This window comes from Bos mutus, chromosome 8 (genome assembly GCF_027580195.1).
Source record: "Bos mutus isolate GX-2022 chromosome 8, NWIPB_WYAK_1.1, whole genome shotgun sequence".
NCBI lineage: Eukaryota > Metazoa > Chordata > Mammalia > Artiodactyla > Bovidae > Bos > Bos mutus.
In genome coordinates, this window is record NC_091624.1 from 17,765,077 (window position 1) to 17,788,885 (window position 23,809).

Below are 23,809 nucleotides of genomic sequence, written 5' to 3' on the forward strand. Positions count from 1 at the left end.
GTGCTACAGATTAATTCTTAATTACTCAGTTGCATATAATGGGAATTAAACATAGAGAATGTTTTACAATATTTATATTAGTATTTTTAATCCTCAAAGCAATAGAGGGTATTTGAAGTACTTACCATCAGTACTTTATCCATATAAAATTCTCTGCCTGGGCTCCCATCATTGTATTTTGTATCAACGGCAAAACACAAGAATAAAACATCCACTACCATTTCATAAATGGACAGGAAGCAATGGGCGACTAGGAAAGCAAAGAGGCAGACGATGATCAGAGGCAGCACCCATACTGTGTAATCCTGTTGGTAGTTGAGCAGCATAACCCCCGCCAGACCCGTGCTGCAGACTATCAGCACCTGAAACGGAGAAAAAAAGACCACACTGAATAACCTGCAGAAAACCTTTATTTCTTCATCATCTGCAGACTTACAATCCTCTTTACTATTTAGAAATGATGGCTGTATGAATTCACGCCCCCTCAACTTAGAAATTGTAATCCATAGATAGGCATATACATGTGTATCATGTAACATAAAACATCATCCATGTTGACAATAAAAATAAGCAAGTTTTCCAAGTGGTATGCTTGTTCCCTAAGACTTCACTTATTTAGCATCTGTGGCAATCTCTAAGAGAAATGTATACCTATCTTAGAAAAAAAAATTACACACACTCTTAGCATGCAGAAGAAAATTACTGACATTGCAGAGTATCGCTGTGTATTTTTTCTAAGCATTTTTACATATATGAAATGCTATAGAAACAAATCATTAAAAGCTCATTAATATTTATATATAATACATGCTTCTTAAGTACATATTCAGCTATACTCTTTTCATTCTGTGGGTGGTTTAAAATTTATTTAACCTTTCTCCTACATTTGGAGACGTTGTTTTCAGATTATGCTGCAACCAACATCTCTGAGAGCTTTCTCTTTGTATTTTATTTCCCATAGAACATGTGGTATGTTTAATACGATTTGCTATGAAGTGTTGATTTGGACTATTTGTGAAGAAAGAGATTGCCAAACGCATTCATGCTGTAAAAATAAAAGAAATAGCCATTTGCTCACTGTCAAGAACCACCTACTCTGATGCTTCATCACCACACATGCAGCACTTTAAATTTTCTGCGGTCCATTTAATATATTTTATTTCAGTTTTTCAATAACCCTATGAATAGCTTAAAGTGAACATTATCACCCTTGTATTATAGGTTGGGAAACATTCGTAGAGAGCCTAGCTGACCCGCCCAAGGCCACAGAGTAAAATAAAGAGCAGATACCACTCAAAATATAGTCTTGTGATGCCAACCCCATTGCTCTTTCCAGGTAAACATTCAGCAAATACTTGGATACTGATACATCACAGTAATAGGTACACTGAATCCTAGCCTCACTCTTGCCCAGCCCTTCACCTGGCCTAGCATCAAGCTGTAAATAACAAAGAAAAAGAAAGAGTCCTCAAGAACCACAGCAGCCTTTCCTTGCCCAGGGTTGAAGACAAGAGACTGGGAATTCTTTTGTCTTTCCCCTACTATTTGTCAACACAAAAGCATCTCTCATTCATCATTATCTTAACCAGGAATTATAATGCATCAGAGGATATACTGGTTAAGCTACAAATTGATCCCTCTCTCAGATGATGTTAGGGAGCAAAGCTGGGTCTGCTCCCCTCCCATCATTTTTGTGGCAATACATTTAAGAATCTTCTCTCATGATGAGTTATTTCTGGGATAATGTCCACAAACAGCTAATTAGTACCCCCTCCCCCCTTTTTTTCTCTCTTCTGGTTTCAGTTTTTTGTTTGTTTGTTTGTTTCAATTTTAGAGTAAGTTATTTCTTACCCTTTTCTTCAATGTTTTTATATCTACCCTATAGGAGAACTGAGCTGCTTTATGCTCTCTCTTGACACTAAAAGTTAAAGCCACGTTTGAATGTCAAAGTCAATAATAGGCAGAAGATGTGGTTCAGGCAAAGTAGATGTTGAGACAAAAGCTGTTGAGGTAGAATACTGTCACATGAGAAACAACTATGAAAATCAGTGATATTTAGCTTAAAAAGTCAAAGAAATGTAAGAATTACTCCCTAGTATAATGAAAGGGTATCATGCATCCCTTCAAGCAGAGGATACAATTCAGATCAGATCAGATCAGTCGCTCAGTCGTGTCCAACTCTTTGCGACCCCATGAATCGCAGCACGCCAGGCCTCCCTGTCCATCACCAACTCCCGGAGTTCACTCAGACTCACGTCCATCGAGTCAGTGATGCCATCCAGCCATCTCATCCTCTGTCGTCCCCTTCTCCTCCTGCCCCCAATCCCTTCCAGCATCAGAGTCTTTTCCAATGAGTCGACTCTTCGCATGAGGTGGCCAAAGTACTGGAGTTTCAGCTTTAGCATCGTTCCTTCCAAAGAAATCCCAGGGCTGATCTTCAGAATGGACTGGTTGGATCTCCTTGCAGTCCAAGGGACTCTCAAGAGTCTTCTCCAAGTTCAAAAGCATCAATTCTTCGGCGCTCTTCACAGTCCAACTCTCACATCCATACATGACCACTGGAAAAACCATAGCCTTGACTAGACGGACCTTTGTTGGCAAAGTAATGTCTCTGCTTTTGAATATGCTATCTAGGTTGGTCATAACTTTCCTTCCAAGGAGTAAGCGTCTTTTAATTTCATGGCTGCAGTCACCATCTGTAGTGATTTTGGAGCCCAAAAAAATAAAGTCTGACACTGTTTCCACTGTTTCCCCATCTAGTTCCCATGAAGTGGTGGGACGGGATGCCATGATCTTCGTTTTCTGAATGTTGAGCTTTAAGCCAACTTTTTCACTCTCCTCTTTCACTTTCATCAAGAGGCTTTTGAGTTCCTCTTCACTTTCTGCCATAAGGGTGGTGTCATCTGCGTATCTGAGGTTATTGGTATTTCTCCTGGCAATCTTGATTCCAGCTTGTGTTTCTTCCAATTCAGCATTTCTCATGATGTACTCTGCATATAAGTTAAATAAACAGGGTGACAATATACAGCCTTGACGAACTCCTTTTCCTATTTGGAACCAGTCTGTTGTTCCATGTCCAGTTCTAACTGTTGCTTCCTGACCTGCATAAAAATTTCTCAAGAGGCAGATTGGGTGGTCTGGTATTCCCATCTCTTTCAGAATTTTCCACAGTTTATTGTGATCCACACAGTCAAAGGCTTTGGCATAGTCAATAAAGCAGAAATAGATGTTTTTCTGGAACTCTCTTGCTTTTTCTATGATCTAGTGGATGTTGGCAATTTGATCTCTGGTTCCTCTGCCTTTTCTAAAACCAGCTTGAACATCAGGAAGTTCACGGTTCAATTAGTGGTTATCAAATTATCAGGTGGGCTAGGAATCACTCGGGGAGTTTGTGAATAAAATGCAGATTCTTGAGCCTTGCCCCCAGAGAGTCTGATTGATTGGATTTAAGATGAAGTCAGCAATATTCATTTTAAAAGTACCCCCAGTGAGTCTTAGAAAGTCCACAGCCTACAAGTAGTACGGCTCTATATACCTGGTGGGTGTCCTTCGTGGTGGAGTACACATAGCCAAGGGAGTATTCAAGAGAATCTCTTGGGACTTCTATTTATATTTCTCATATGCTAAAAATTTATTTTTTATTAAAAGGTATGCATATATCATAAATAAATAAATATACTGGGGAAGTGTGCTCAAAATTTTTAATACGATATGTAATTTTAAAAGTTTAGACAATCTTATAATAAAGGATAAATTATTGGCAAATCAGGGTAGAACGTGAGAAGCAGGAAGAAAGGATACTAGTTTTGGAGTCAGAAAGATGTAAGATTGAATCTGAGTTAGTAGTTTTTAGTTTTGTGACTAAGCAAGTTCATTTAACTTTTCTGAGCCTATTTATCCATCTTTAAAAGAGATACAATGTGACATACGCCCTGTAATTGTTAAAATAAGCATTCTGAAAGCATTTTACATAGTGGCTGGGAATCTTAGTTTCTTCCCTTTTTTTGGTCATCAATCTTGGATTTATGATGCCTTTTCTCCCATGAAACCCATGTTTTGAAAGATTTTGTTTACCAATAAAATAGCACCTTTAAGTGACAATTTATATTTTCATTTTTTAATTGAATGAACTCAGATTAAACTGTCAACTAGGACATATAAGGAGTGTCACAAAAAGTATTATCAAATAGACATAAAGTAATATAAATATGCAATATCTATTACACTTTAAAATGTTGAAATATAGCTTCTACATCTTTATTCTTAACCTTCGAGGACCCTATAGGCCAGCAATCATAGGTCATAAGCCGCTAAACTGGAGGAGCTAGGGTCTCTTCTAAATCTAATTTACCATTCCATAAAATCACTGGGGCTTCACAGAAACAAAATCCATGACACTATTTTTTGTTTTCTTTCTAAAATCAAGGTTTTGAAAATTAAATTTTAAATTCTGAAATAATTATGGATTAATGTGAAATAGTAGAAAAGTAACACAGAACAAACCCCATGTACCATTTATCCAGTTCCCTTCAGTAATAACAGTTTGCAAATTATATTGACAGTAGTGAATACAAAGTCAAAATCTAGATACTGACACCAGTACAGTAAAGATAGCAACATTCCCATCATCACAAGCCTCCTTCATTTTAATTTTTTATACCTTTCCCTACTTCCCCCCAACCCCATCACTGACTTGGCAACCACATATATGGTCTCCATTTCTATAATGTCATTTCAAGAAAGTTGTATAAATAGAATCATACAATACTTAATCTTCTGGGATTGGCATTTTCACTCAGCATAATTCCCTCAAGATTCATCCAAGTTGTTGAATGCACTAATAATCTGTTCCTAACACTTTTATGTTTATTATGATCTATCTAGTTGAACTATCTGACCAAAAACTATTTCTGCATACTAGTAGCTATTAATTTCACTAATTTCAGTTAATTTCATTAACTGTAACAAAAGAAACTCTTTAAAAAGATTTATTGTATTTTGTGATCAGAAGTACATTTTTGAAAAAGGAAAACAACCAAAAAAAGAAAAAGGAAAACAAGAAATTCATTTTAGTAAGTTAGAAACCCAGAAGTTTTTTTTTTTTTTTTCTCTTATCTTTTTCCTTTTTTGATTTGTCAGTTTAAAAACTGTTTATCTTTCATGGTCTTAGGTCTTTTTATAAATAACATTAGATATATTATTCAAAATTATACTTTGCTGGAAAGCAACTTGGAAATACATATCAAAAATCCTATTATGTACTTGAACTCATTAATTCCACTTCTACAATTCTGGCCTTAGGACATAAGTATTACTGTGGGCAAGAATTGGTATACAAAAGTTTCACTATAGTACACTTTATAATAGTAAAAAAAATTGAGGAAAGTTCAATAGTAAAAAACAAAGGCTTTGTTAAATAAATGATACAATTGTATAATCACATTTAAGACATTTTTAATAAAATGAGAAATGCTTATAATATGAAATTAAAAAAGGGATACAAAACTGTCTTTTCTACCAGATTTTAAATTCACTTTATTGACTAGTATTATAACCAGCATCCAGAAAAGGCCCTGGTACATTACTAGTAGGTACTCTATACTTGTTTAATGACTAAAAGGTTACGAGAAACATAAGAAAAAAACCTAAGAAAAAAAGCCTGTCTTCTTGGAAGACAGGCTGCTGAAAAGCTCAAAGCCAATTTTAAAACACTACATTTTATCATGTATATATTTTTCCATTATAAAAAAATGCACAGAAACTTTGCCATGGTAAAGTGGAAGAAGGGTTTAGAATCACAAATGTTTTCAATGCCTGAAAGCAATCATTGTTAACATTTTGAGATACTAATTTTAATTTTTTTCTTATGCACATTTTTAAACAGTTCTGTGATAGTCTAGTAGTTTTACTCAGCTTTTCCATTTACCATATTATACACAATCATATTATAAACTCTTAATAAAAAAACATAATTAGGGAATTCCCTGATGGTTCAGTGGTTAAAACCACAGTGCTTTCACTGTGGAGGGCACAGGTTCAATCTCTGGCCAGGGAACTAGCTCTTAAAGATTGCATGGCATGGCCAAAAAAATTAAAAAAAAAAAAAGGTTTAATAGGCAAATAGTCTGCAGATTATTACTTCCAACTTTTATTATTAGGCAGTAGACTGCTTATATTTGGTCACTATTATAAATAATGCTGTATTTAGAATTATCTCTAGTAGTTTACCATCATCAGAATCACTGAATCAAAAGGCTTCAGGGAAAAAGGCCCAGGGACAAAATTTTTGTCAGTTAAGGCAATTATAGCTCACAGTGATTAAAAACTTTGAAGTCAGACAGATCTGAATCTGAACTCCAGCTCTGCCACATTTGAGTTTTCTAAATTTGGACAACCTACTTAGCTCTCTAAACTTTGGTTTCCTTTGCTGTAAAATGAAGATAATAGTAGTAGCTCTCCTTAGAGGGTGGAGGGAGGGGGGACCAAATGTAAACATAAAGCACTGCCCTCAGTGCCTGGTACCCAGTAAGTTTCAAAAACTTTTTAATTGCTCTGTATATTTATATTTATATATGTTTTTAAGTTGCTTTTTAGGTACTAGGGCTCAAATATAAATATGTAAAAAATAAACCAAAAGTCTGGGGTCTCCCTGAGTTATTCATATAGTACATAAATAACAGTAATGGTTAGTAACAGGGTCAGACCTGTATTTAGTCCTTAATATGAATTAACTCATTTCATTCTTACTATAAAAAGTTTCTTATTGTAAAAACATGACAAAAATCCAGGAGTCATAATATATGTTTAATTACAAAACAAAATAACTATCTGTACAGTTGTATAATTCTTCTTAGGTGACTGTTGCCTGAGAACTTAAAAACTACACAGTGCTATGGGATGAGGGTTAGGGGTGGGAGGGAGGCTCCAGAGGGAGGGGATATATGTATACTTAGAGCTGATTCACACTATTTTATAGCAGAAACCAATACAACATTGTAAAGCAATTATATTCCAATTAAAAAATAAATTAAAAAACCTACATAGTGCTAATCAATGCCTTTCAACATCAAATACGTTTTCCCTTTTCCTTTGCGAGGGAAAAATGTGCTTTTCCTTTCAAAAGCACAGTGGCTGGAGTAAAAAGTGCTCAATAGTAAGAGAACAGCATTTGATGGAACAGTGGCCATCATGATAATGAGTAATTATTAAGGTTATCAAAGCAAAATGAAAAAATACATAATAGAATATGAAGTGAAAAGAGCGGAACAAATAGGTATGTATAGTAGGACTGTTATACTATAGACATATAAGCCTATGAAAAATATGGGAGGTAAATATAAAAATAAGTTATTAGGTTATAGTGGTAGTATCTTAAATTTTCTGAGTATTTTATGGTTTGAAATATAGATACAATGAACCCCAATTATAATGTTATCTAATATTTTTCAGATTTTAATAGCATAGAATAAAAAGATGCTTGAGGACAGTTAACTCTCATTCCCTAACAGTTCTATTTTAAGGGATTTATATATAGTTAACAATGACCATTAATATTCATCAAGAACCTACAATGTCTCAGGCACTATCTTAGGTACTCTACACATATTAATTAGCCTAATCCTCACAACTCTAGGGGTTTGGCACTATTGTGACACCAATTTCACAGATGGACAAAGAGAGGCACAGAGTGGTTATGTACCCTGCCTTAAGTCATACAGCTAGTGAGACCAGGATTTTCATTCAGGCAGCCAGGCTTCAGGTGCAGTGGTCCTAGCCACCACATGGACTGTTTCTTATTTCAAAATATGTCAGGAGAATCACGGGAAAATTACTTAACTGTGTTTGCCTCTGATTCCTCATCTGTATCGTGAAGTTAATAGATAATAATAGAACTTCCATTACAAATTTGTTATGAGGATTAAATGAGCACAATACATGTAAAGTACTTAGAAAAATGCCTGATACATATTGAGGGCTCTGTAAGTGCTTGCTTTATATTTTGTGACTTTTACGTTTTTGGTGGGCTTCATATATGTTTTAAATTGAAAAACAACTATTGCATATATGAAAATTTACTATATGTCTCAGATAATATACTTGGTTTTATTACCTTGCCTAGGAATAACATGAAATCCCCCACTGTGTTGATGGCAGCTACTCGCAAAGCATTCTCCACGAGAATGACAAAGGCATCCTTCGCTGAGGTGCAGAAATTGGTGCTGTTGATAGCTGTGGCTGTGTATGCATTCTGGACAAAAACGAAAACAATTCTTTATCAGTAAATGTTATCTTTACAATTTAAACCAAGGATAGTTAAAGCATAGCTTGCAAAAATATTTCACAGTTAAACCCATGGCTTTGGTGAGGTACAGATTTAGATTAAGCACAAGGAAATATAAGACATTAAAAAAAAAAAACCTGATATGGTAAAGAGAACTCAGATGGCCTAGTTTCGGTCCTTTAAAAACACTGACTTTTATTAAAACACACATAAACCTTTCCAACATTCATTACCTTCTTCCCCGTCTTAGTAAATCAAACCATAATTTAACCTTTCCAAGATACTTTGGGTTCATCGCTAGGCATTTCAGTGATGCTTTAAAAGCTACACGCACATATAAAGGCACCAGATTGCTGTGCTGTTATATTGGGAACATCTATTTCCTCCTCCTTGGCACTTTCTTCTGTGCTGTCACTTCTCACAGTTCTAGCAGTAGACAACTCTTTGTTGCTGATTTTATACCTCTCCCTCCTGGGGCAGAACATCAAATCCCGTTTGAGAAAACAATGCTTTCTCATTCTCTTGGAGTCTGAGTGAGGTTGACACTACCTCCAGCTCTGGGGGTAAGCTTTGATCGATGTAAGTCAATCAACATGTTTCACCCACAGTGACTGCTTCAGGAATTGGTACATAAACGAATCAGAGCCAATGAAAGTAAAAGATGTTCCCTTGGGCTTCTGGGAAAAAAAGAAGTTTTCTTTCTCTTCCGTAGGTGCTCTGACAGAGGAGCTCTCTCATGTACCTGGATGTAAGGTGTGAGGATACAAACGACCATGCCTGTCTCGCCAACATAATGGAAGTCAGAGCAGAGAGAGAAACCAGGTACCTGCCCTTGGTGACAATCTTTACATGGTTAGGAACCAGCCAGATTCTGTACTTCTCAGTTACAGAAGCTAATAAATACCTAAGAATCTCTCCCCTTCTTCCCACCCCCACCTCTTTCTCAATCTTGCTCTTGTTGGGGCTAGACTGGGCTGTTTTTTTTTTCTCCTGTAGTACTCAGAACCCAGCTGACATATTTTATCCAATCATACCTGCTTCTGTCTCCCCATGTTTTCTTTGACTAATAGTCACTCTGATTTTTTTTTTTTTTCTTTTCTACATTACATTCTAGAATAGAACTGACATTTTCTGGAAAATGTGAATAAGTAACATAACATGAAATATGTCTGAGTCTTAAGAAGGGAAAGTATATGGACTTTGTACTGAAAACTTACAGTCCTGAGCAATTTTTGGCTTACTGCTGACTTAAGAAATTGTTGGTGAGCCCAAAATATGAAATTGCAGGAAAAACGCAGAACACAAAGGCATACTTTACACTGTGTTGTCTGTAACGTTTTAAACACTGAGATCAGAAGAGAGAGTCTTTAATTTATGAGTGTTCCAATTGTACGCTCGTTAGTTATTACGAACTGGGTATGAAGATGAGGTTGGAGTCATCAAAAATTTAATTTGCCATTATATGATTAATTTCATTGGTTAAAAATGCAGAACTTTTCAGGGCCAAAGAGAGACTACTGTACTGAGTAGGTCACTATTTGTGGTTCATAAACTTTATTCGGTATTGGAACAGCAGGAAATAACAGCGCTCTTTGAGAAACACAGTATGATCTTAATACAGGAAATGTCTTCATACAGATTGGCATAGCTTGTATGAGGTAGCCCTCATAGTCAACAATAGAGTCCAAAATGCAGTACCTGGGTGCAATCTCAAAAATGACAGAACGAACTTGGTTCGCTTCCAAGGCAAGCCATCCAAGTCTATGCCCCAATCACTAATGCCAAAGAAGATAAAGTTGAATGGTTCTATGAAGACCTACATAGGTTCTCTAGAACTAACACCAAAAAAAGATGTCCTTTTCATCACAGTGGACTGGAATGCAAAAGTAGGAAGTCAAGATATACCTGAAGTAACAGGCAAGTTTGGCCTTGGAGTACAAAATGAAGCAGAGCAAAGGCTAACAGAGTTTTGCCAAGAGAACGCACTGGTCAGAGCAAACACACTGTTCCAACAACACATGAGACAACATGGACATCACCAGTTGGTCAATACTAAGTCAGATGTATTCTATTCTTTGCAAATGAAGATGAAGCTCTATACAGTCAGCAAAAACAAGACCAGGAGCTGACTGTGGCTCAGATCATGAACTCCTTATTACAAAATTCAGACTTAAATTGAAGAAAGTAGGGAAAACCACCAGGCCATTTAGGTATGACCTAAATCAAATCTGTTATGATTACGCAGTGGAAGTGACAAATAAATTCAAAGGATTAGATCTGATACATATAGATCTGAAGAACTATGGACAGAGGTTCGCAATACTGTTCAGGAGGTGGCGATCAAAACGATCCCCAAAGAAAAAATGCAAGAAGGCAAAGTGGTTATCTGAGGAGGCCTTACAAATAGCTGAGAAAAGAAGAGAAGCAAAGGGCACAGGAGAAAAGGAAAGATATACCCATCTGAATGCAGAGTTCCAAAGAATAGCAAGGAGAGATAAGAAAGCCTTCCTCAGTGATCAATATAAAGAAATAGAGGAAAACTATAGGATGGGAAAGACTAGAGATCGCTTCAAGAAAATTAGAGATATCAAGGGAACTTCTCATGCAAAGATGGGCACAATAAAGGACAGAAATGGTATGGACCTAGCAGAAGCAGAAGATATTAAGAAGAGGTGGCAAGAATACACAGAACTATAAAAAAAAAAGATCTTAATGGCCCACACAACCACAATGGTGTGATCATTCATCTAGAACCAGACATTTTGGAGTGCAAAGTCAAGTGGGCCTTAGGAAGCATCACTCCAAACAAAGGTAGTGGAGTCGATGGAATTCCACCTGAGCTATTTCAAATCCTCAAAGACGATGCTGTTAAGTGTTGCACTCAATTTGGCACCAAATTTGGAAATCTCCACAGCAACCACAGGACTGGAAAAGGTCAGTTTTCATTCCAATCCCAAATGTTCAAAGTACTGTACAACTGCATTCATTTCACTTGTTAGCAAAGTAATGCTGAAAATTCTCCCAAAAGCCTTTGACTGTGTGCATGACAACAAACTGTGGAAAATTCTTAAAGACATGGGAATACTAGACCATCTTACCTACTTCCTGAGAAATCTGTATGCAGGTCAAGAAGCAACAGTTAGAACCAGACATGGAACAATGGACCAGTTACAAATTGGGGAAAGAGTACATCAAGGCTGTATATTGTCACCCTGCTTATTTAATTTATATGCAGAGTACATCATGAGAAATGCTGGGTTGGATGAAGCAGAAGCTGGAATCAAGACTGCTGGGAGAAATGTCAATAACCTCAGGCATGTAGATGACACCAGCCTTATGGCAGAAAGTAAAGAGGAACTCAAGAGCCTCTGGATGAAGGTGAAAGAGGAGAGTGAAAAGCTGGCTTAAAATTCAACATTCAAAAAACTAAGATCATGGCATCTTTCATGGCAAATAGATGGGGAAACAATGGCAACAGTGACAGACTTTATTTTTTGGGGCTCCAAAATCACTACAGACGGTGACTGTAGCCATGAAATTGAGACGCTTGCTCTTTGGGAGAAAAGCTATGACCAACCTAAATAGCATATTAAAAAGCAGAGACATTACTTTGCCAACAAAGGTCTATCTAGTCAAAGCTATGGTTTCTCCAGTAGTCATTATGGATGTGAGAGTTGGACTATAAAGCAAGCTGAGCACCGAAGACTTGATGGTTTTGAACTGTGGTGTTGGAGAAGACTCTTGCAAGTCCCTTGGACTGCAAAGAGATCAAACCAGCCCATCCTAAAGGAAATCAACCCTGAATATTCATTGGAGGGACTGATGCTGAAGCTGAAACTCCAATACTTTGGCCACCAGATGTGAAGAGCCAACTTATTGGAGAAGACCCTGATGCTGGGAAAAACTGAAGGTAGGAGGAGAAGGGGACGACAGAGGGTGAGATGGTTGGATGGCATCACCGACTCGATGGACATGAGTTTGAGTAAGCTCTGGGAATTGGTGATGGACAGGGAAGCCTGGTGTACTGCAGTCTATGGGGTTGCAAAGAGTTGGACACAACTGAGCGACTGAACTGAACTGAAATTGGAAATGAGCATATGTGGTTTGTGTTTCAAAAAGGCTGAGAAGGTGGGTTCTCTAGACTGTAAGTGAGGTTGGTGTTGATTCTTAACGTTACTCTAGAGGAGGGGCAACAAAGTTTTTTTGGTAAAAGACCAGATAGTGAATATTTTTGGCTTTGTAGACCATATAGTCTCTGCCACAATTGCTCAGTTCTGCCATCATAATGTAAAACAGCCAAAACAGTTTGTAAATTAATGAACATAGCTGTGTTCCAATAAAACTTATGTACTGAAGTACATATTTAGCCCACAGGTAGCAGTTTGAAAACTCTGCCCTAAAATAAATTATTAATGGGGCTTGTTTGGTTGTTTTTATTTGTTTTGTTTTGGGTTTGTTTGTTATTGTAGTTCATTTTTTAGGTGAGTATGGAACTGGTGAGAATTTGGAACTACTCTGGGTTCCTTGAGAATAGATCAGGCTTGGAAAGTTCTGTATCATTTTTTAGCCGACTTACTGTTACATAAGATCAAAAGCACAGTTTATTTTGATGTTATGAGGCTATTCACAAAATGTTTCAAAAGAAGTTTTATAGAAGACTAGGAAATGTGAACCACTGCAGTTAGATAGTTAACTCTTTGGTGCCTGCTGTCTTTTAACTGATAGGAAGCACTGGCCAATGACAGCATAAAGTGGGCAAGCAGCAGATGAGTGGTACCAGGACAACTTAATAGTATGATTTCCTTAAAATATTGTATATATTAGCTTTTGAGATAAGAGCTGTGAGCACAAGATAGTAATATATTGTGCTGTTGTTCATTCGCTCAGTCGTGTCTGACTCTTTGGTGACCCCATGGATTGCAGCATGCCAGGCTTCCCTGTCCTGCACTATTTTCTGAAGCTTGTTCAAACTCATGTCCATTGAGTTGGTGATGCCATCCAACCATCTTATCCTCTGTCATCCCCTTCTCCTCCTACCATCAATCTTTCCCAGTATCAGGGACTTTTCTAATAAGTCAGTAGGGTAAAATACCCTACCATATTAACTACACATATACTATCTATGTATGTACACACACACACACACACACATAATTAATGTTGATGTAAAAAAGCATCATTATAATGCCTAGAATCAAGGATACTGGATAACCCATTTAAAACAACTGGGTGTTGTCTTAAATCTCACCCCTTAAATGAAGACCAACAATGCTTAACTATGTTGTACTCCCCTTTTCAGTTTGAACATAACTTTCCTTGAAAGAAGAGGCAGGACTGAGAGGATCCACATATCTCCAATCTCTCTCTTCTGTTATCATCAGGCCAGCTGAGTCTAAGAGCAGGCCCAATGTTTCCTAACTAAACAACAAAAGTGTTTTTTTGCTGCTCTCATTAATTTTGAGAGCTTCACTTTACTTAAGAATTATTCTTCTTCCTCTGCTGCTTCTTTTCTCCCTCCTCCAACCATCTCCACCCATTTGATCTACTTTTAAAGCAAAAGGCTATTTGTAGACATGAAAGGAGGCAGCAGTGATTTCTTTTCTCCATTCCTTGGTTCCGGGGTTGGATGTGCTCATAGAAATTCAGCCTTCTTGGCAATATTCCTACAGATCTATGCAACTCTTTTATAGTTAACCTAACTGAAAAAAGTAGGTATTTTATAAACTTTTTCCTACTCCCAAGGCAAGAAGATGAGCTGCATGTGATACACAAAGGTCAAGATGATCTCTTTTGGAAGAAAAATGTGCTAAAGATCATAGCAGGCCATTGAAATTTCCCTCTCCTTCTATATCTCTTAGTCTAAAGGATTCACACCAGGGTTCTCAAGAAATTCTGAGTCCTTTGTGGTTAATAAGCATTCTCTGAGCTTTTTGCTGATGACTTAGTTGAGATTTTTAGAGCCCACTCACCTTCTTCCTAGACTGCCTTCCTGACATTCAGCTAAATTGCCCACAGAGAGTCATCAATGATTAACATTTAGCCTGTGCCCAACATCTGCTCAGGCAGGACACAGGCTTAAAGACTCAATTCTTTAAGTCTCACTGGCAGGACTCAATTCTCAGAAGCAACATGAAAGATGATCACCATCCAGAAATCCTTATAAAAGGATGCCTATTAGCCCAAGCGGTCCCTGGTGTGTGTACTTTTGTGTGAAAGGTTATAGTGAAAAAGTACTGGTCCCCAGGCCTGTCTGGCCATAGGTCCCAGAGCACAGATTCTATACTTTCACACCTTCTTTCTTTTCTTCATTTAAGGACCTAGAAATTCTCTTAAAGTTTAAAATCTTAACATAATAACCCACTTAATACGGCAAGCTAGATAGCAACGGTAGGAAAAGGGGAACAGATGAGTACATCTCTACATGTGGACCATCATACATTAAATAGGGGCAACAGTAATCCAAATGATCCCTTTTGCATTTTGAGTGAGGGATGGAGGAAGCACAAAGTCCGATTGATACCATATATTTCACTCAGTTTGGTTCTAAATACTCCAACTTTTTAAGGGACAGAATTAAAAATATGTTGTAAATCTTAACTTAAATAGACTGCATAAAAATTACCACTTGTCTTAGTTTAAAACAGGAAACAGTTTCAGCAGAAAGCTGCTGTCAGCAATTTATATCAGAAAGCTTGAATATTTTCTGTAACAATTACTTTTCTTTAAGTTGTACAAAAGCATGTATACATTTGACCTTGAACAACACAGGGGTCGGGGTGCCAACTCTTTCGGACAGTTGTCACTTCCCTCTCCTACAGCTCTTAGTCTAAAGGATTCATGCCAGGGTTCTTAAGACGTTCTGAGTCCTTTGTGGCTAATAAGTGTTCTCTGAACTTTCTGCCAACCACTTAGACTAACCTTATAAAAAAAAAAGTGAAGTCGCTCAGCCATGTCTGACTCTTTGCAACCCCATGGACTGCAACCTACTAGGCTCCTCCATCCATGGGATTTTCCAGGCAAGAATACTGGAGTGGGTTGCCATTTCCTTCTCCAAGACTAACTTTATAGTCTCTGTTATCTATGGTTCTTGCAGCCATGGAGTCAATCACCAGTGGACTCTGTTGTACTAGAGTATGTAGTATTTATTTTTAAAAATTCCCATATAAGTGGACCCCCATAATTTTTTCATCATAAAAAAATGTATTGTTTAATACATTCACATATTAATTTAAAATGTATTGTTTAATAAATTCACATATTAAACAATACACCCACTGGTGGCCAATACCATATATTAATGACCAAAACAAGATAAAAAGGGGTAGCACCCCACTCCCTTGAAAAAGCCCTGCCCCTTCCCTGGATTAATGCGCATGCCTCCCACTCCCCATCATTCGCCTCACTCCTCCTCCCTTTCGATTAAATCCCTCTTGCCAGGGTGAGAAGTTCATCTCTGATGGACCCACACGATCTAAAGCTGTTGTTCTAGGGTCAACTGTAGGAAGCAGTGTGTAGTCATGGCACGATCCAGGCAAACTTAGATTTGAAACTTCAATTTGAAACACGAAGTAGATCATGTGATCTGCTACAAGGTACCAGACTCAATGTTTTCATGTATAAAATAGAGGAAATGCACCTTCCTTACAGAGTTGGAGAAAGTGATAACATATATAAAGTGCTTAGTGTACTATCAGGGATTTAAGTAGGTGCTCAAAAAAATAACTCCCACTTATACTATGTAGAGAAAAGCTTTATAATCTTAGGGGTTTATCAGCTGGAGAACAGATGCCCTCCAGTGTTAAATGTACTATCTTCAAATAATGTCCAAGTAAACCAAGACCTGAGTAATTCAATGCCCCAAAGACACAGATTCTAGTTGGAACAATCCTTCTACTTAAAGCGAATTTTATACTGTTCCATTAGATGTACAGTTACTTTCCTGTCACATCCAGATAAGCACGTGCAGAAACAAAAAGCGGGTCACGGTTCACTCTGTTTATCTGCAGAACTCTAGCACCTATGCTATATATATTTAATGGCCTATTTTGAAAAATCTAAAGCTCTTTTTATTTAAATTGAAGTATAGTTGATTTACAATACTGTGTTAGTTTCAGGTGTACAGCAAAGTGATTCATATATATATATATTCTTTTTCAGAGTCTTTTCCCTTTTAGGTTATTACAAAATATCAAGTATAGTTCTCTGTGCTATACAGTAGGTCCTTGTTGCTCACCTATTTTATATATAGTAGTGTGCTTTAACCCCAAACTTCCATTTTCTCTCTCCCCCTCTCTCCCCTTTGGTAACCAAGTTTGTTTTCCATGTCTGTGGGTCTATTTCTGATTTGTATAAAAGTTCATTTGTATCATTAAAAATTCACTTATATTTGCTTAAGATTCTACATACAAACAATACTATATAATATTTGCCTTTCTCTGTCTGGCTTACTTCACTTATCATGACAACCTCTAGGTCCATTCATGTTGCTTCAAATGGCATTATTTCATCTTTTTTTTATAGTTGAGAAATGTTCCATTGTGTGTGTGTGTATATGTATACACACACACCACATCTTTATCCATTCATAAAGCTCTTTTTTGAAGCCAGCTGTATTTTCCACACTGCTTGGCACATAGCTGTGGACTATGGAATTTCATATCGTGCTGCACAATGACTCTGGTCTACCCCACTTCCATGTCAACACTCCTCTCTATTATCCTCTGTATTCTCTACAGCAGTGGCAACCAACTGGTAGCCTATAGACAACTGATGATATGTGGCCCAAAGACTATACAATGTTTGCTCTGGTCACTCAGAATTATTCTTTTTTTATTAGTTGTAAACATTTTAATAGCAAAAGATAAAATGCAAACATCCAGAATTCTGGCTTCTCTTATAAAACTGAAGGGTTAGAAACTGTCTATAAATTCTCACATGGCAAAGGTATATTAGAGCTAAGTGGTGACAGCCTTCTTTGGATGGAACATGAGCTCTGCAGTTGACCACTCTCTACTGCTCCCTATAGCTCTGGACCCTGGCTGCTGCACTCAGTCACGTGAAGGATGTAATGAACCTCAAGTGGCCCTTCAGGGGTTTATGTTGTCCGGTTCCACTCAAGGCTTTTAACTTCAAGTTGCAAGTTTTCTTTTTTTAAAAAAATGTATGTATCTGTCTTGGCTGTGTCGGGTCTTAGTTGCAGCACGCGGGATCTTTGCTGTGTCACAGACGTTTCACTGTAGCGCACTGAATCTCTAGTTGTGGTGTCCAGGTTCAATAGTTGTGGTGCATAGGATTAGTTGCTCTGCGGAATGTGGGATCTTAGTCCCCCGGGATCCAACCCACCTCCTCTGCACTGCAAAGTAGATTCTTAATCACTGGACTGCCAGGGAGATATCTCAGGTTGGACGTTGGCATACAGGAGGAAAATGATGTAAAGTGACATTAACCGACTCATTGTTAACCATTTCCAAAGACTATTACAAAAACCCAAACTCCAAATGAGAGACTCTGCATGTGAAATGTGAGCCACAGTGCCTGGCACATGATAAGTGCTCAGGAAATGATAGCTGGCATTGTAATTGGTATTATTATTTCACTGTACTCCATTGAATAAAGATAACCTCAGAGAATAGACAGGTGATTATATAAGAAGTTTTTGAAAAATAAGAATGCAAGAGATTTGCCCCACAGGACATCTGAGATATATAATGAAGCTATAAGAAATATTCCAGTACTATATTCATGTAACTTATATAATACTGCACATCAACTATATTTCAAAAAAAATTAAAAACAAATAAACACAAAAACCCAAACCAAACCAAACAAAAACTCAGTACTGGTAGAAGAATAGACAAATCAACGGTATAGAAAAAAAAGCCCAAAGATAGACTTAAGTACAATATATAAGAATTTAATACATGATTGAATTGACATTTCACTGCAGAAGAAAGGATAGATTAATCATTAATTGGTCCTGGAACAACGGATTGAATCCCAGATAAACTTTTTTCAAAGAAGGGAAACCTCTAAAGGACTACAAGAAAAAAAGGTAGAATAATTATTTGATATTCGAGTGGGAAAAACTTTTCTAAGTAGAAAAGCCAAGAGAGAAACCACGAAGGAAAAGTTAAACAGACTTGACAAGAGAAAATAAAAATTCAGTTCAGTTCAGTTCAGCCGCTCAGTCGTGTCCGACTCTTTGCGACCTCATGAACTGCAGCACTCCAGGCCTCCCTGTCCATCACCAACTCCCGGAGTCCACCCAAACCCATGTCCACTGTGTCGGTGATAAAAATTGATGTACATTATAAAAATATAAAAGAAGTTAACTGTGGGCATTACTACAGAATAAGATTCTCCACTCACTGAAGACTTGCTGTGTCTAAGCCCATGCTCAGAGCACCGCAGACTCTCTTCATACTCATGGTAACAGGCAATGTAAACACTACTGTTAGCCCTACTTTACATATGAGGTTCAGAGCTTATCAGACATTAATTGAAGTAAAACACTGCAAACTTATTCTCAAAGCTATTATTAAGTATATTAATGAAAGTGTTAAGTAGTTAGTCAGACACAAGTGGGTCCCTGCTCCATCCTGGATGGGGCCATCTTTCCCTCTCTGACCCGGACACTGGTGATCAGAACATGCCCAGAGATCCTCCCTTAATTGTGGTCAAGACAGTTAAATTTCCAGACTTATCAGGCCTAAATAAGATAAAGCCTTCCATCACATGTTGGCGCAGGCACACCAAGCCCTAAAACCCTAAAAGGTGACTCAGTGTAACCTGGGGTTCATTATTCTGTATTTGTAATAAACTAGTATTGCAGGTTTGTCCCGGTTCCCCACCCCATCGCCCTACCCCTGCATGGGTTTTGCTTGGGTGCTTGTGGGTAAGTGCTTGCACACAAGGAGAAAAGTTATATAACCTAAAACTGACAATCAACATGTCAAATGATGCAGGACATAGGGAGGGACTTGCCGCTACTTTGAAAAACCAACCCTATCCCCAGCTGGAGGGCTGCTTCTAGTTTCCACACAGCTCACTCTCCTTTTTTCTCTTGGGAGTGTACTTTCGCTTTGCTTAATAAAACTTCTGCTGCTTAAAAGTGTTCTATATCTTTTGATTGAATTCTTTCCTTCGGGAGGTCCAGGACTAAGTTGCCATTTTGCTGGTAACAAAAGTGTTATGTTAGACGGTGAGATCATGGGTGATGTTTTTTTCTTGTTTTGGTTTTCCAAACTCTTCAGTATTTTATAGTACATTTACTGTCAGAGAAAAGACACATTATAGAACTACCTTTTGAATTCTTTGTCACAGCTCTGTTATCTTAGAGTAAAACACAGCGAGTTCTTTATAAATAAATAAAATGGGGTAGGGAAAGAGTGATAATAACACTTACTAGGTGTCTACCAAAAGCTAGACACCGTAAGAGTTGACTTATCTGCATTATATTTCACCCTAACCTAAAGCCTATGAGGACAGGTATATTTTTTCCACTTACTGAAGAAGGAAACTGAGACTCAGAGGTTTCACCGAGCTTGCTAGGGAAGGAAACACATCTTCAACATCTGGGCTCTTTCTACTGTGGCTTCACACCTGTAGCAGAGCACTAAGGTTATACCTGCTGACTGCATGTGATAGTATTTAAGTGTCTTTTCTTACATTAGCAGATCATACACTTATACCCTGCTTTCTCAAATTTTAGAAAAGTCTCTGGAGCTCATTGATTCAGTACCACCATGATCCCCATCATGTTAAGTACTTCAAACAGATGGGTGCCCATCCTGCTCTGAAATATTTCACAGGAACAAGGGTTAAAAAATTCCACTGGCAACTGGTACTTATGCTTAAAATTAATCTGTCATGGCAAGAAGTATTCTAATATTTTTAATATGTTGACCTCATCTCAACATTTCTATGAAAACAAGAGACATGACGCTCCAATGGTAACCAGTCTCCACATTGGAATACTTCATATTCCAAGTATGAGTTTAGAATCACTCTCCCTAAACCTTCACTCCCATAATTGGTTTGCTACTATGTCAATGCTTTCCTTGAATCTTCAAGCATCATGCCTACCTCTTGAAGATGCAAAATGCACAAAACTTGTACAAGAAACACCAACTTGTAGTTTGGATATACATCACAGGACTATTAGGACTAACTTGCTGACTACTGTTTAGCTTGGAATGAGCTGAAAACTTTATATATGTTTTCACCTGGTTACCATCTTGATATCATGTGATTTGTTTCCTTCCTTCAGCACTTCTCCTTTTTGAGGTCCTTACAGTTTCACATCATTCTCTTAATCTTTTTTAGTCCAAATATTTGGTGACTAATCATTCATTCAAAAAACATTTAAAGACCACCTATTGTATACTAGGCACTATGGCAGTTCCTGCAGAGACAAAAATAAGATCCTGTCTTTAAGGAGCTAAAAATCTAAAGGAGGAGAAGAAGTAAACAGACAACTCTCATACAGTGCTCCTAGTGTTTTCACAGAGGTATGAACTGATATCGTGCACTGTCGGAGGAGGAGCTGCGGTAATGAGGGAAAGTTTCTTGGAGGTGGTGCTCAGGAAGAATCATTAAAGACCAATAGGAGCTAGTAAGACATTGGAAGGAAGTTATTTTCTGCACATTTTGGAAACTGTGAGAGCAAAAGGTGCCTGTGGGAAGCGAAAACAGACAGCTGAGGTTAGCACATCTCTCTGAATATAAGCTATTTAGTGACGGATACAAAATGTAATGATGATTATCGTTACTGCATCCATCAACTTTTTTGATGAAGATGACTTGTTCCAAAACCAAATTTTAAAAAACATAATTTTGTAGAATGTTGTGGCTGTTACTAATTATTTTAATAATGACCTTCCCAATACTTTACATCCGAAGAGTATTATGAACCACAGGAATGTATTTTGCTAATGAAATGTGAAATCTACTTCTTCACATTAATCATAGAACTCCAATAAAGCAGACTCCAGGCATGCTCAACACCATCACCACAGGACTCTCTCCATTTGACTACGTGTGAGTGAATGGACAGTGCAATGCTACTCTTCAATCACTTAAAGGTTAATGGTGAGGAAGTCAATTTTTATCTTTGGTCTATTAGATAAGGGCATCAGTACATTAGAATTGATTTTTAGGGGCTGGAGAAAAGTGGTTAAGAAAAACAACTCAAGATGAAAAGAGTGTTTCACAGTGAGAGTCCTACATGCTCAGATACAGAAAGACAGAGGACCAAGCCACTCCTCTGTGAACTGTTACTCCATAAGTATCAATCTCTCCATTTGACCTTAGGAATAGCACTTTCATTGCTAGTATTTTCCAGGCCAGTACCACAGTCTTCAGCAGCTGGATAAAGCAAAAACAAAAAAACCCCACGGCATGTTAATTTTGAACAATAGTAAACAGTTGCAAAAAAGGAGTAAGTGTCACAACAACTTTTCACTAAAGCTTTCAAACAACATTAAATGAATTAAAGAAGAATGGCTAGGGTAGACACGATTCTCAGGGAAAATCAAAGATAAAATGTAAATTAAGGGATAAAAGATAAATGATTTTCCTGAAAGATGGACTCTAAGGAAATTTATCCATGTATTACAATTAATTTCGCTCAGTTGTGTTCAACTCTTTGTGACCCCATGGACTATACAGTCCATGGAATTCTCCAGGCCAGAATACTGGAGTGGGTAGCCTATCCCTTCTCCAGGGGATCTTCCTGACCCAGGAATTAAACTGGGGTCTCCTGCAATAATAAGCTTTGGGAAGAATATATATTATGTTTCAAAATAAGAATATGATTAAAATAGTTATACTTGATCAAGGCACAATGTACAACACCATGAGAAAAAAACATTTTTCAATTAAACTCAAAAACTTTATCTTGAAAGAAGAAACAATGAACCTGTCTTTGAAAGTGAGTGTTAGATGTATTTTTAAAATCTTTTACCTGATTTAAATAATTTAGGCACTTTTCAAGACACCAAAGGCAACAAATGCAAGATTTCAGCACACATCGAGCACAAGCATTTTCCTGGAAAGAATGAATAATGAAAATAATTAAAGACCAAAGAATCAAATCATACCAGGTAGCATATTATAAATTTTAGAAAAGTAAAAATTAAGAAAAATCACAACCCATGCTTTAAGGCCTCCATACTCATCCTTTTTTCCCTCAAAATGCAATGGTTGAATTATTTTTAATCAGTTCACTTCAACATTTACTTAGTACCTATTGCATATAAGATAGAGTATATAAGACCAACAAAGAAGTTAAAAGCATTAAACGTAACAAAGGTTAGAGTCAGAATGATAGGATCCTAGTGCCATGAAAGTGGAGAAGAGAGAGAGAAGATGCCACTTGGGAGGTTAGAGGACTCAGGGGAGGTTTCTAGGAAGAGGGGGCATTTGAGCTAAGCTATGCAGAAATGCGACATGACTGAAGTGACTTAGCAGCAGCAGCAGCATGCAGAAATGCATGTTGTTTCCGCAGTTAAGGACAGGAAGGAGGGCTCCAAGGAGGAAACTGTGAATTCACACAGAGGAATAGAAGCACAGGATATTTGGGGAAACCTGTGATTAGATAAATTTTGCCAGAGCATATGAGTACGAGAGTGGGAGATAAGGAGACCGAATTAGATTCCACTTGGCAAGGACATGGAAGAAAACATCACACTTGGACTTAATATCATTGGGAATTTTGCTACATGCAGAACTGAGATCTGGAATGTGCCCACACAAAGTCCAGAAAAGGTTTTTCCTTACCTTTCCTTTGAGCTGACTGTGAATGTACATAAGGATCATCCGTGGAATTTTGACTAACGTGATAATGAAAGAACCTTTTGCCACAGTACCAAGGTGATAACGAATAAGGCGATTCACTGATGCCAGAATCGGTGTAAATGGCAAATTCCTTTTATCCCTGTTTAAAAAATGACCAAAAAGACAATTAAAGGCTTGACCAGGATAGAAACACAGAAAAGATTTAGTTCAAAAAAGTGAAAAATTAATTCATTTTCCTTATTCTAGTTCTATGGCAAAATAGCAAAGTAACTACAAGTGTTTCAGATGTATCATGTAAAATTAACGCTTCATTTCTTTATGGTAGTTTCATGGGGTTCTTATGCTCTAATACTTTAAGTTAAATAAAACTGCTTTGAAAGCTCTTACTAGTAAATAGTTATGGCGGTATTTACATAATCAGATAATGGAACGTAGAAAGATGTTAGACTTGGCACTTCATTTTAATGGAAAACTGTCAGGCCTACAGTAGTGCATAGTTAGCTCTGAAATTAGGAAAGGAAGTCACAACACCTATTCTGATCCATACAAATTAAAGACTTGTTAACCTGTGCTAGATCCTTATATAAGCAAAAATACTGGGTTGACCAAAAAGTTCACTCAGCTTTTTCCATACCATCTTATGTGGAAAAACCCAAAAGAACTTCTTGGCTAACCCAATACCTAAGACACTAACTAGATTTATTTTTCTGATAAATGTAATTTAAGTGTAGC

General features: G+C 37.4%; 1 protein-coding gene across 4 annotated transcripts in view; it reads right to left on the reverse strand.

Moving 5' to 3' along the window:
• SLC44A1 (solute carrier family 44 member 1) overlaps positions 1-23,809 on the reverse strand; it is a 231,099-nt gene that overhangs the window by 58,163 nt on the left and 149,127 nt on the right. For all 4 annotated transcript variants that reach the window (XM_070375176.1, XM_070375175.1, XM_070375177.1 and 1 more), the window contains exons 11-14: positions 23,060-23,216; positions 22,245-22,328; positions 8,111-8,248; positions 126-362 (exon numbers count right to left, since the gene is read on the reverse strand). In XM_070375176.1, the coding sequence (XP_070231277.1) occupies positions 126-362; positions 8,111-8,248; positions 22,245-22,328; positions 23,060-23,216 (616 nt within the window). The remainder of the gene's footprint in view (positions 1-125; positions 363-8,110; positions 8,249-22,244; positions 22,329-23,059; positions 23,217-23,809) is intronic.